This window comes from Babylonia areolata, chromosome 35 (assembly GCF_041734735.1).
Source record: "Babylonia areolata isolate BAREFJ2019XMU chromosome 35, ASM4173473v1, whole genome shotgun sequence".
Taxonomy (NCBI): Eukaryota; Metazoa; Mollusca; class Gastropoda; order Neogastropoda; family Buccinidae; genus Babylonia; species Babylonia areolata.
In genome coordinates, this window is record NC_134910.1 from 6,924,109 (window position 1) to 6,937,388 (window position 13,280).

At 50.9% G+C, this 13,280-nt stretch overlaps 1 protein-coding gene across 1 annotated transcript in view; it reads left to right on the forward strand.

Moving 5' to 3' along the window:
* The window catches only part of LOC143277930 (uncharacterized), a 47,411-nt gene that overhangs the window by 31,759 nt on the left and 2,372 nt on the right, over window positions 1-13,280 (forward strand). Inside the window, exons 17-18 of the mRNA XM_076582907.1 lie at window positions 1,870-1,963; window positions 4,302-5,461. Of these exons, the coding sequence (XP_076439022.1) occupies window positions 1,870-1,963; window positions 4,302-5,461 (1,254 nt within the window). The remainder of the gene's footprint in view (window positions 1-1,869; window positions 1,964-4,301; window positions 5,462-13,280) is intronic.

The following is a 13,280-nucleotide window of genomic DNA, read 5'->3' on the forward strand; positions in this document are numbered from 1 at the left end:
TGTGGCAGACAGTGTGCTTGATTAAATCAGGGAGTCACAGCAGAAGAATGGTAGTGTGGACAGCCACAACAAACATTAAATCAGGGAGTCACAGCAGAATGGTAGTGTGGACAGCCACAACAAACATTAAATCAGGGAGTCACAGCAGAAGAATGGTAGTGTGGACAGCCACAACAAACATTAAATCAGGGAGTCACAGGAGAATGGTAGTGTGGACAGCCACAACAAACATTAAATCAGGGAGTCACAGCAGAATGGTAGTGTGGACAGCCACAACAAACATTAAATCAGGGAGTCACAGCAGAAGAATGGTAGTGTGGACAGCCACAACAAACATTAAATCAGGGAGTCACAGCAGAAGAATGGTAGTGTGGACAGCCACAACAAACATTAAATCAGGGAGTCACAGCAGAAGAATGGTAGTGTGGACAGCCACAACAAACATTAAATCAGGGAGTCACAGCAGAATGGTAGTGTGGACAGCCACAACAAACATTAAATCAGGGAGTCACAGCAGAATGGTAGTGTGGACAGCCACAACAAACATTAAATCAGGGAGTCACAGCAGAGAATGGTAGTGTGGACAGCCACAACAAACATTAAATCAGGGAGTCACAGCAGAGAATGGTAGTGTGGACAGCCACAACAAACATTAAATCAGGGAGTCACAGCAGAATGGTAGTGTGGACAGCCACAACAAACATTAAATCAGGGAGTCACAGCAGAAGAATGGTAGTGTGGACAGCCACAACAAACATTAAATCAGGGAGTCACAGCAGAATGGTAGTGTGGACAGCCACAACAAACATTAAATCAGGGAGTCACAGCAGAATGGTAGTGTGGACAGCCACAACAAACATTAAATCAGGGAGTCACAGCAGAGAATGGTAGTGTGGACAGCCACAACAAACATTAAATCAGGGAGTCACAGCAGAGAATGGTAGTGTGGACAGCCACAACAAACATTAAATCAGGGAGTCACAGCAGAATGGTAGTGTGGACAGCCACAACAAACATTAAATCAGGGAGTCACAGCAGAATGGTAGTGTGGACAGCCACAACAAACATTAAATCAGGGAGTCACAGCAGAAGAATGGTAGTGTGGACAGCCACAACAAACATTAAATCAGGGAGTCACAGCAGAATGGTAGTGTGGACAGCCACAACAAACATTAAATCAGGGAGTCACAGCAGAAGAATGGTAGTGTGGACAGCCACAACAAACAGGAAATACCTCATATTTCTTTTCAGGTTATATCATATAGTTTCAGTTAAGTGGACAGACACAGCAGAGATACATTTACTTGCTTTCTTAGTATTTGTTTGCTTCCTTGATTTCTTTCTCTTTTTTTTTTTTTTTTTTTTTTTTTTTATATCCACAGGGATCTCAAATTGAAGTGAATTTTTTTGTTTATTGACATGTGATTTTTTTGTTGTTTGTTTCTTCTTAATCTTATTGTTTGCTTATCCTCAAGGTTTGTTTTTCCATAAACGTCACAACAACATCTGTGCACACATGCACACTCGCATTCGCATTTGCATGTATATTTGCATAGGCAGGCATGCACCCCCACCCACACCCACTAGCGCAAGTAGTGGTGTGAAATATCAAGATGATCAGATATCAGTGGGGAGGCAGTGAATGCTGAGTAAATCCTCCAGCAAAACATGAATGATTTCATTCCTGACAATATATCCCCCTGTGTTTTTTTTCTTTCCTGTTTTTGAGACAGGTGGAAGCGCCAGTGTGAGTGCAGTAAGACCCATGTGCTAACATCATGATGTGCCTATTTCTGCCATGTGCTAACATCATGATGTGCCTATTTCTGCCATGTGCTAACATCATGATGTGCTTGCTTCTGCCATTAGAAACTGGAGCAGAAGAAGAAAGAGCGTGTGCGGACCAAGTCTGATCCCAACAAGGAAAACAGCATCAGTCACCATGGCGACGCCCCGCCCTCAGGTTGGTGGCTTTGCCTTGTGAAGGGAGAAAAAAAAAAGGGTTTGTTCTTTTTTTTTTCTTTGTTGGTTGTTTTTTTTGTTTTGTTTTGTTTTGTTGTCTTGGAAATTTACAGGAAAGATAAAGATGTCAGTGACTGTGGAGATAGGAAATTGGCTTAAATGCAGGTACACTAATGAAGCTGCTCTGTAGGCAGGCAGTTGATAGGTCTGGTCTCCTGTCTTTGTGGGGTAGATGATCTGTAGGCAGGCAGTTGATAGATCTGGTCTCCTGTCTTTGTGGGGTAGATGCTCTGTAGGCAGGCAGTTGATAGGTCTGGTCTCCTGTCTTTGTGGGGTAGATGCTCTGTAGGCAGGCAGTTGATAGGTCTGGTCTCCTGTCTTTGTGGGGTAGATGCTCTGTAGGCAGGCAGTTGATAGGTCTGGTCTCCTGTCTTTGTGGGGTAGATGCTCTGTAGGCAGTTGCAGTTGATAGGTCTGGTCTCCTGTCTTTGTGGGGTAGATGCTGTGTAGGCAGGCAGTTGCAGTTGATAGATCTCGTCTCCTGTCTTTGTGGGGTAGATGCTCTGTAGGCAGGCAGTTGCAGTTGATAGATCTGGTCTCCTGTCTTTGTGGGGTAGATGCTCTGTAGGCAGGCAGTTGATAGGTCTGGTCTCCTGTCTTTGTGGGGTAGATGCTCTGTAGGCAGGCAGTTGATAGGTCTGGTCTCCTGTCTTTGTGGGGTAGATGCTCTGTAGGCAGGCAGTTGATAGGTCTGGTCTCCTGTCTTTGTGGGGTAGATGCTCTGTAGGCAGTTGCAGTTGATAGGTCTGGTCTCCTGTCTTTGTGGGGTAGATGCTCTGTAGGCAGGCAGTTGCAGTTGATAGATCTCGTCTCCTGTCTTTGTGGGGTAGATGCTCTGTAGGCAGGCAGTTGCAGTTGATAGATCTGGTCTCCTGTCTTTGTGGGGTAGATGCTGCTGATCAGCAGTCCTGTAGACGACTCACCTCAAACGCCAGAACGTCCTTATTGGCAGCCAGTTGCCATGCACTTTTCATTTTACTGTTAAGTAACAAATATTCCCCCTCATCGTCATCAATATAAACAAAACAGTCTCAAAGTCTGTGGCCTTTCATGCCCTGCTCTCATGGTGACCTCAGTTTCGATACCCCTCCACTTCCGTGCTTGGGGTGAGTCCTGTCAATGTCGTCAGTGTCGGCAGATTCATGGGGGGCTGTTCAGTGTTGTTTGAGGGGCGTGGTGGTGGTCTCCACTCTGGCAGGGACGCTCACTCAGTCTGGCTCTGCGACTAAGCCGTTATTGTCCTTAGTAGGGGGCTTAGTAGGTGGTGTCCTAAGTACGTCAAAACAGAACAGGCACCACTGAACACCACCGAAGTGACTCAGCAGCAGTGCAGAGTCTCCTGTGGTGTGTAGCCTCCTGGCGACCTTAACATCTATGGTTCCCTGTGGACTGCCGATGCTGGGACTGTGACGGATGAACTGGGTGTGGCCGTGAATGGGAGAATGTAAGCGTGGGAGTAATGCCACTGAAACGGTGCAGATGATGGGGCAGCAAAACAAGAACAAAAAAAAAACACCACCAAACAAACAAACACAAACAAAAAAAAACCAACATAAGGTAACTGAATGAAACTCGCTGTACTTGACCCACTGACCCTCTCTCATCATGTGTACGCCCACCTCCCTCCCTATTCACTGCCCTCCAAATCTGAGTCACTGTCAGCGTCTTCTTGCTGGTAGCTTTCTCCACTGCAGATACTTCATTCAGCGTCTTCATCATCCTCATCGATGTCAGAACCTTAAGTTTGAAGCATTTCAATAACTTCAGCAGCCGTAAAAGCCACTGTTGTGACCTTTTTGCTCCCATATTTTCCAGTTGTATTAATAGCCTGTGACACCATTTTCGATACATGTGCAGATTAGTTTATCATGTGGGGTGCTGAAGTCAGTCGGTCGCTGGTGAGTGTGTTGTTTCAAAATCTCACACTGAAACTTTCCATTTGACCCTTGACACGTTCGCTATTCCCCATGTAGCTGTGATTGTTATGCTACCTCATGAGGAAAACGTGGAAAATTTTTTAATTGTCAAAACCTCTGTAGCGTTCCGTTGTCCGGAGTGAGTTTAATTTTGTCCGGAGTGAGTTAATTAAACTTCATTTGTGATGTCCCTTTTCATTGTTCAAAAGGGTTTGAATGACTGTGTAACACTTGATATTTTGGTTGTTTCACCCTTCAGTGTAGTTGAAGACTGGCAGCAGTGTGTGTGCATGTGTGTGTGTGTTAACTGTGACCATGTTGTGTTGACCACCTGAACACCCCAAACCCACACACCCTGTGCAGGACCAGCTCCCAAGGACCAGCCGGACGGGGTGTCTGCACCCATGTCTGAACCCTCCGCACACAACGTCCCCACCCCCGCCACCGACGCCAGTGACATCACCCCCACCCCCACTACCACCACCACTCCCGTCAACACCCCCGCTGCCAGCCTGACAGACGGTGCTGCCGTGGTGGAAGGGGCAACAACTCCCATGCCAGCCGACTCTGCGGGGATGGGGGTGGTAGAAAATGGTGATATGGGGCAGAAGCCAGACACAGCAGGCACCACCAACGGCGGCAGTACGGTGGCAAGCAACAGTTCGGGTGACGTTTCCATGGCGACAGCAGGCGAGGGTGAAGCAACGGGGGTGTCGGTGACAACGCGGCTCCCCCTGGTGGCAGATGGTGAGGGCAGGGGAGAGGCAGTGGTGGGGGGTGGTGACGCGGGGACAGGGGGGCTGAGCCGCGTCCTGTCAGAGGACAACCTGGACAACTTCCCTGACGCTGAGACCTGGACCTCCGTCATGGCCGACTCCATGTCCCCGGCTGTGTCCGGCAGTGGGGGTGGTGGTGGTGGTGGTGGTGGTGGTGTTGTGTCTGCCAGCTCCCCCTCCCCCCCGTTCAACAGCTTCCTGCCGTTCCCCAACAGTTCATCGTCCCCGCACCCTCACCCACACCCGCCATCAGTCATATGGGACGGGGCTCCCAATGTGCCGACGACGACCACGCCCGAGACAACGGCGCCACCCCCCTCCACTACCACCACCACCACTGCTGCCGCCGCTAGCACTCGTGTTCACCCCCTCAGCCTCCCCCTCCCCCCGGTGATGGAACCAGCAGAGGACACACTGGACTCTCCACCCTCCAACGCCAGTCCGGCGCCAGGGGAGAGCACAGCGGCAGCATTGTCGTTATCGTCGTCGTCACGGGGACCAACCCCTGCTGGTGTGGACAGTGATGTGGTGGTGGGGGTTGGGGGGTCATCGTCAGGGGTCAAGTCGGATGTGGTGGACTCCCCGGCCAAAGACAGTGCCTTCCTGAGCGGCAGTGCCACCATGATGGGGTCCTTCCTCAACAGTTCTCTATCCAACGACCTCAGCGCCCTCTCTTCGGCTGACAGGTCAAGGTCGCTTGGGGGGTCGCGCTTTGTGGAGGAGCCTGAGGAGGAAGAGGAGCACATGGTGAGTTTTCGTTGTCTTTTTATTTTTGTTCTTTTTTTTTGTGGTTTCTCTCCCTTGTTCTGTCTGTTGGTGTGTGTTTTTTTTGTGGCTTCTCTCACTTTGTTGCCTCTTTATCAGCAAACATGTCAGCAGATTTTGTTTTTACAGATAATAAAGTATTCTTGTATCTTGTAGTTATTTTGGTGTGGAGAATGCAGTTTGTTGGGGCTTAGCTTTTTTGGGTGTTCAGTCTAATATCATCATCTTAGATGAACAGACTGTTGGGAGGCAGGGGGAGGGGTAGAGGGAAGGGGTATTCTGTAAAGCATTCATCATGTGAACAGGAAATATTAATCTAATAGATCACATACCACTGTATGTTGAATCAAAGGTTGGTTTTCTATTTGTGGAGCAATATTTTTTTTTTTTTTTTTTTTTTTAATTTTGTTTGTGTGCTTCTGCTTATAGCATTGCAGTGGAAACTCTTCTTAAACTAAACTTTGAGCTCCTGAGTAGTGGAATAAAGAAGTGGTGCTCTGTGTTCTGAATGGTAAGACAAATAGAAAACCAAGCTGGGTAGGAAATCAGGATAGACAGATAATAATAACATACCATGCTAATTGAGAGTGAGAATGTTAATGAGGGTGATTTCAGGCATGAGAGTGTAGAACATGATTATTTTTCATCCTCGAAAATGGCCCACGAGCAGCTCACCCACAGGACAAAGTTTCTGTTTTACGTTGGCGGAACGGCTTGTTGATAACCAGTCATAGGCTTTTTGTTGTCAGTTGACGGGCGCAATAGCCGAATGGTTAAAGCGTTGGACTTTCAATCTGAGGGTCCTGGGTTCGAATCACGGTGACGGCGCCTGGTGGGTAAAGGGTGGAGATTTTTCCGATCTCCCAGGTCAACATATGTGCAGACCTGCCAGTGCCGGAACCCCCTTCGTGTGCATACGCAAGCAGAAGATCAAATACGCACGTTAAAGATCCTGTAATCTTTGTCAGCGTTCGGTGGGTTATGGAAACAAGAACATACCCAGCATGCACATCCCCGAAAACGGAGTATGGCTGCCTACATGGCGGGATAAAAACGGTCATACACGTAAAAGCCCACTCGCGTATATACAAGTGAATGTGGGAGTTGCAGCCCACGAACGCAGAAGAAGAAGAAGTTGTCAGTCACAAAATGTTTCAGATCAGTCCAGTAAAAATTTGGAATCTCTGGAAAAAAACAACAACATTTCTGCTCACTGGGGGCAACCATCATCAGCAAGCTAGGAAGCCAGCACTTGAAAACCTGTCTTTTGCCATAACAGAGCTCAGTTTTTCCAGCATATGTTGAGTGATATGTATTTCGAGAATGATATGTTCGAAGTGTACTTGATTATTCAGCTGTTCTCCCCCCCTCCCCCCCAACAACAGGGATTTTGATTATATTAAAATATGAAAAAAATACAATGTTTTTTTTTTTTTTTTTTTTTTTAATGTATCAAGTTAATGTTTTCATTAGGCAGTTATTTATGGTCACTGAGTGTTGTTTATTAAAAACTTAAACAGAAATAATTTTTTTTTTATTCCAATAGATTATCTTATAGTTTTTATTTAATCACACATACTTAACCGTGACCCAACTAGTGCAGACTCCGGCAGGGGTCTGACATTCCTGTCCTGTGCAAACTACTATCCGCCTATGCGGAGAAAATGAGAGAACTACGGCCGATAACCTCCCGGAAGTAGGTAACGTCCCCTTTGTCCCCCTGGTTATCGCCCTCTTTTTCCGGCAGCCATCTCGACACCTGTACCTGTGCACTTCATACGGCTAAGTTTTTCGCATTTTCTACCTGTCTATCGATTCTTTGGCGTTTCTGTTTTGTGTCCGATTATGTCTTCAAACAGGTCGCACAATTATGTAGCCCGATTGGGAGATCGGGCTAAAATTAAGGCACGATCGCAATCGATTCGCGATCAGTCTGGGCCCTCTACCTCTGCCGCTCTCAGCAACGCCAACCCTACGCCACCCCCACTTCCTCCGCTACCTCCGGTCGACTCCAGACCACCACTACCCACTACGCCTCCTCCGGCGACTTCTACAGGTTTGCTTACCAATACACAGGTCAGTGGTGCCATTCACAATCCTTTTTTCGATTCGCGATCGGACTCGTCGCGATCCGCGATTTCTCGGCTCTGCCAGTCGGCAGTACCCGAGTCGACCTCCTCTATCCCTTTCCCCATGCCCTCAGTCTCAAGGGATTTTTGCACAAACCCTTTGGGGAAACAACGCAAGTCACTTGCTCTGGATCCGCACACTAGTCTGGGCCCTACGTGCGATGCGTCCGTGGTGGCGGCCGTGACATCGGATCACGAGCCCCCCACGCGGCATGCCTCGACCGTCTCGGATCCTTTGGCGACCGTGGCGTGTAGGGATGCCCTCCCATTGTGCAGGGAGGAAGGTGGACCACTAGGGGACACGCTTGCCCATACGCGTGCATCCCTCCCCTTGTCACGATTTTCCAATCCAAGGGAGGCAACTCCTGCTTCGGTCCCCTTATCGGTGACCGCCGCAGTTACTTCCCTTGCACCGTCACTGCCCCTTGCCTCCAGTGCAGGCGCGTGCACGGTTCCACCAAGCCATGCAGTGATGTCCACATCTGCCATTTCTCCAGCTGCTGCTGTTTCCCAGCCACAAACGGTCTCACAGCAAGCTGCTCAAACAAACAATCAGCAGCTCATTATCAGCTTGCTGCAGCAATTATGCTCCACTGTCCTTCCTGGTGCCACACCTTCTCCTGCTTCTGCTCCTTCTTCTAATGCAATACCACCACCCCCTGCCACCCACCAGCAGCTACCCTCCACTTCAGCAGGACACACTCAGAGCACCCAGGACAGCCACACTGGCCACGTGCCCAGCACACAGCCTGATCCATCACCCTATGCCACTGAAGAGACTTTTTCTGATGGTGACACAGACTCAGAGGAACCACCTTCAGAAGAAAACCAGTTGGTTTCCCTGCAGGAAGCACTAGGACACCTAGCTTCCTACACTCCAGACAGGGTGGAGACAATTCATGCACCGGGCACGCCTCAATCCTGCGGTGCTATGGAAATCATGGGCATCCACAGATCCTCCAATGGCCCTCACTATGCCCTCACACAGTCGCCCATGGTACTTGATGCCCTGCATAGTACGCTGGCACGCATCAGGGGCCAACCCATCAGCGAGGTCCCCTCTGATTCTGTACCCGATTTCCCTGCAGCAATGGGTCGAGGCAAATTCTTAAAAACCCAACCCAGACCCACTTCAAAACCCCCACTGTTAGCTCCGGGTCCTATCCCGCAAAGGCCCCTGCCTCTTTCTCAGGAGGACCTACTACTACTCCCAAACAATTCGCAGGCCAATCGCTCAGTCACAGTGACAGACAGATTCTTGATGGACCTGGAAGAAGCTGCAAGGTTGTCCCTTGAATCAACTGCAGCCATAGACAACTTCCTGGCGGGCCTTGCCACAGCACTGATGGAAACGCCAGCTGACCCACCAGCCGGCCTTGACATCTCGGTCTTCTCTCCCTTCGTACAGCAGATCGCCCAGCTCCTTATGCGCTCTGCCAATATACAAGCGCAGGCCTACATGAACGTGATTTTGGCCAGGAGGGACGCTGTGCTCGACCACTCTCCATACGTGCGTTCTCTGCCAGAACATGCTTCCCTCAGAGCGCTTCCTCCCGCCGACGGTTCCCTTTTTGGTCAAGGCTTCCCCACTGCGGCCATCAAACGACGCGCAGACTTGGGTAGGGACCTTGCCCTCGGCGCAGGCCCTCTCCGCACTCAGGCACACCCGCGGCATGCTCAACGGCATCAGCCCTACACCTTAAGGCGTAGCAACATTACCTCCTTCGGACCGCGCCCGCGCCAATCCACAACCTCAAACGCCAGAGCACAACCCAGGCCACAACCCAGGGGTCAGCCCAGACCGTACAGGCGCCAGCCGCACTCACTCCGCCCTCCACGCAGGCCAGCAACCAACTCCACTCCGGCCCACCCCCAATGACTTGCCCCCGCCCTTCACCCGCCACTCGCGCACCAACAGCCAGCAGGAAGCCTGTCCAGGCACATGCCAGCGTGGCTGTCTCTCCCAGCATGCGAGTGGGTCCTCCGGGTGATAGGGTCGGGGTTCCGCCTGCCTTGGCTCTCCTCCAAGGCACCTCTCACTCTCTCTCCTCCTCCCTTCCCCCCCCCTCAGGGCGACACAGCCTGCTCAGCCCTGCGGGACGAAATACTCTCTCTTCTCCACAAAGAGGCCATAGAAGAAGCTCCTCCTCTCTCCCCGGGCTTCTTCGGCCGCATTTTCGTCGTTCCCAAAACATCCGGCGGATGGCGGCCAGTCCTAGACCTTTCGCCCCTAAACAGATATCTCCAGCACAAATCATTCCGCATGGAATCACCTGCGTCAATCAGGGACTCCATCAGACAAGGCGACTGGGCAGTCTCCATAGACCTCACAGACGCTTACTTCCATATCCTCGTTCACCCCAGGGACCGCAAGTGGCTCCGCTTCTCATGGGAAGGCAAGTCCTTCCAGTTCAGAGCCCTTCCATTCGGCCTGGCTCCAGCCCCGTGGGTCTTCACCAGAGTGGTCAGGGAACTATGTTTGGCCCTCAGGAGCAAGGGCATACGCCTGAGGGTCTACCTAGACGACTGGTTGATCCTCGCAGAGAGCAAGGCCCTCTGCCAGCATCACCTCAACCTCGTCAGGACCCAGTGCCAAGCACTGGGCTTTCTGATGAACGCAGACAAATCGGAACTGGAGCCCTCTCAACAGTTCGAATTCCTGGGTATGGCGATCGATTCGGTATCAATGACCATACGTCCGGCCATGCCTCGCCTCCACAGGCTACACAGCCTCCTTTCTCATCTATCACAGGCAGCCTCGGCGTCAGCCAGGGAGCTTGCCTCTCTACTGGGCTTCATGGAATCTCTTGCTGCACTGGTCCCCTTGGGCAGACTACACAAACGCCCATTTCAGCGCCACTTCCAGAACAGGTGGTCCCAGTCTTCTCAGACGTGGGACACCCAGATTCCTCTAGGCACATGGTTCTCACAGTCGACCCAGCGCTGGATGGACATGCAATGGCTCAACGCCGGGGTTCCCATCTCGAACCCAACTCCAGATGCAGAACTATACACAGATGCCTCCAACATGGGCTGGGGTGCCCACATGGAGAACCACACAGCGTCGGGGACTTGGTCCCCACAGCAGCAATCATGGCACATCAACAAACTGGAACTGGAGGCGGTCTCCCTTGCCCTCCAGCACTTCCTCCCCCACGTTTCGCGCAGGTCGATCTTGCTATGCACAGACAACACGACGGTAGCATGTTATCTGAACAAACAGGGGGGAGCTCACTCTCACCAGCTGTCCCTGCATGCGGAGACAGTCCTCCTCTGGTGTCAGGAGCACAACATCCACCTGACAGCACGGCATGTCCCAGGCAAGCTCAACATTCTAGCAGATTACCTCAGCAGATCCCACACAGTGCTTCAGACGGAGTGGACCCTGTCACACTCAACACTTCAGCCGATCTGGGACCATTGGCACAAACCACATGTGGATCTCTTCGCCACAAGGTTCAACTTCCGCATCCCCACATACGTCTCCCCAGTCCCAGACCCGCAGGCCTGGGCCGTGGACGCCCTGTCGATCAGCTGGTCCAACCTTTCGGGGTACGCCTTCCCCCCACTGCCAATCATGGGAAAAGTCCTCAGAAAGGCAAGGCTGGAGAGTGCCGTCCTGATTCTCATCGCACCCCACTGGCCAGCACAGCCGTGGTTTCCCGACCTTCTCCACCTCACTCACGTCCCCCCACTCCGCCTTCACATCGGCAGACACTCCCTAGTTCAGCCCCGCTCAGGCATTCCCCACGGAAACCCAGAGGTTCTCAACCTACACGCCTGGCTACTGTGCGGGAATCTCTGTCAGCACTAGGCGCCTCTGATGACACAGCCGACCTCGTATGCAGGTCACATCGCAAAGGCACTCAAGGCGTTTACTCTGCACACTGGAATCGCTGGCTCTCCTGGTGCTCTACCCACTCAGTCAATCCCACACACCCATCCAACGTGGACCTCGCCAACTTTCTCGCTTTCCTCTCCTCCTCCAAAGGCCTCTCCGCCTCTGCAGTACGCGTCCATCGCGCTGCAATCAGCTCCACTCTTCGGCAACTAGGCGGACCCTCTTTCTCAGATGACCCCCTGCTTAGGGCATTAGTCCGAGGGGCTTCCCTCAGCCACACACGTACATCTCCTCGGTCCCCTTCTTGGGACCTGTTTCTGGTACTACAATACCTCCGCAAGGCACCCTTCGAACCCCTTGCTATAGCTCCCTTCAAGCTACTCTCAATGAAGACACTCTTTCTCGTCTCACTCGCCTCAGGCAGACGTTGTAGTGAGGTCCATGCCCTCAGTGGCGTCACACAGGATATAGCCTTTGAGCCGGACGGATCTATCTCACTTAGGTTCCTCCCTGAATTTCTTGCCAAAAATCAGACTCCCGATACACCCTCTCCCATTCTTTTCATCAAACCGCTCTCTTCCATTCTAGCCCATGATGACGAGGATAGATTCCTCTGCCCGGTCAGGGCCCTGCGCATATACCTCAAAAGGTCGCGTCCTTTCCGAGCGTCCAAGCGACGCCTCTTCATTAGCTGGAACCTAGACCATCCACGTGACATTAGCAAAACGTCGCTGTCTCGATGGATAGTCAATGCGATCAAAGGTGCATATGCAGACGTAGGTTTGAGACTCGATGCCTCCTCAGCCAGAGCGCATGAAGTCAGAGCGTGGTCCTCCTCTCTTGCCCTGGCGCACTCAATACGGCTACAAGACATCTTAGATGCCGCCTACTGGAAAAATCCTGCCACCTTCATCGACTTCTACCTGAGAGACGTCGCACGCCTGCGGGATGATGGCTCAAGAGGCATCGCTTCTGTGGTAGTTGCACAGCAGGCTATCGCAGCACATAGACAGTAGAACAGGCTAGCCCGCCACCTTGTCGCGCTATTCTGCACTAGTTGGGTCACGGTTAAGTATGTGTGATTAAAAGGAAATTTTCTATCTAAAATTACGTTTAAATAACATACTTACCGTGACCCAAATTTAAGACCCTCCCGGCCTCCCCGCTTCCTGTTCTCCCTGCTCGCTGCGCTGCTGATGGCATATTACCGTCAAAAGAGGGCGATAACCAGGGGGACAAAGGGGACGTTACCTACTTCCGGGAGGTTATCGGCCGTAGTTCTCTCATTTTCTCCGCATAGGCGGATAGTAGTTTGCACAGGACAGGAATGTCAGACCCCTGCCGGAGTCTGCACTAGTTGGGTCACGGTAAGTATGTTATTTAAACGTAATTTTAGATAGAAAATTTCCTTTTTCCTACATGTATGGTTAAATACATACTTTTCATTTCTTTTGATTGTTTTCCTTCATTAAAAAATAATTGAAAAAGTAAAAAAAAAAAAAGAAAAAAAGGGAATTTCTTTGTATGTAGACTTACGACGCTGGCCTAGTGAGCCAGCCAGGACAGGTAGGTGTGAAGGTAATATACCTGTATGTGTATACAACCAAATAAAAAAAAAGTTGTGTGCAAAGTGAGGGGTGTGGGGGTGCGGGTGAAATAGTGAAAAGAGAAATGTGGTATGCACTATTGTGACTATGCAGCCTTTCTGTGTTCTCTCTTAGAACTTTCTGGAGAGAGAGAGACAGACAGACAGACAAAGCCAGCCAGACACACACGCACACACTCTCTTTCTCTCTCTCTCTGAGACAGAAAACAAAGATAGTCTGTATGC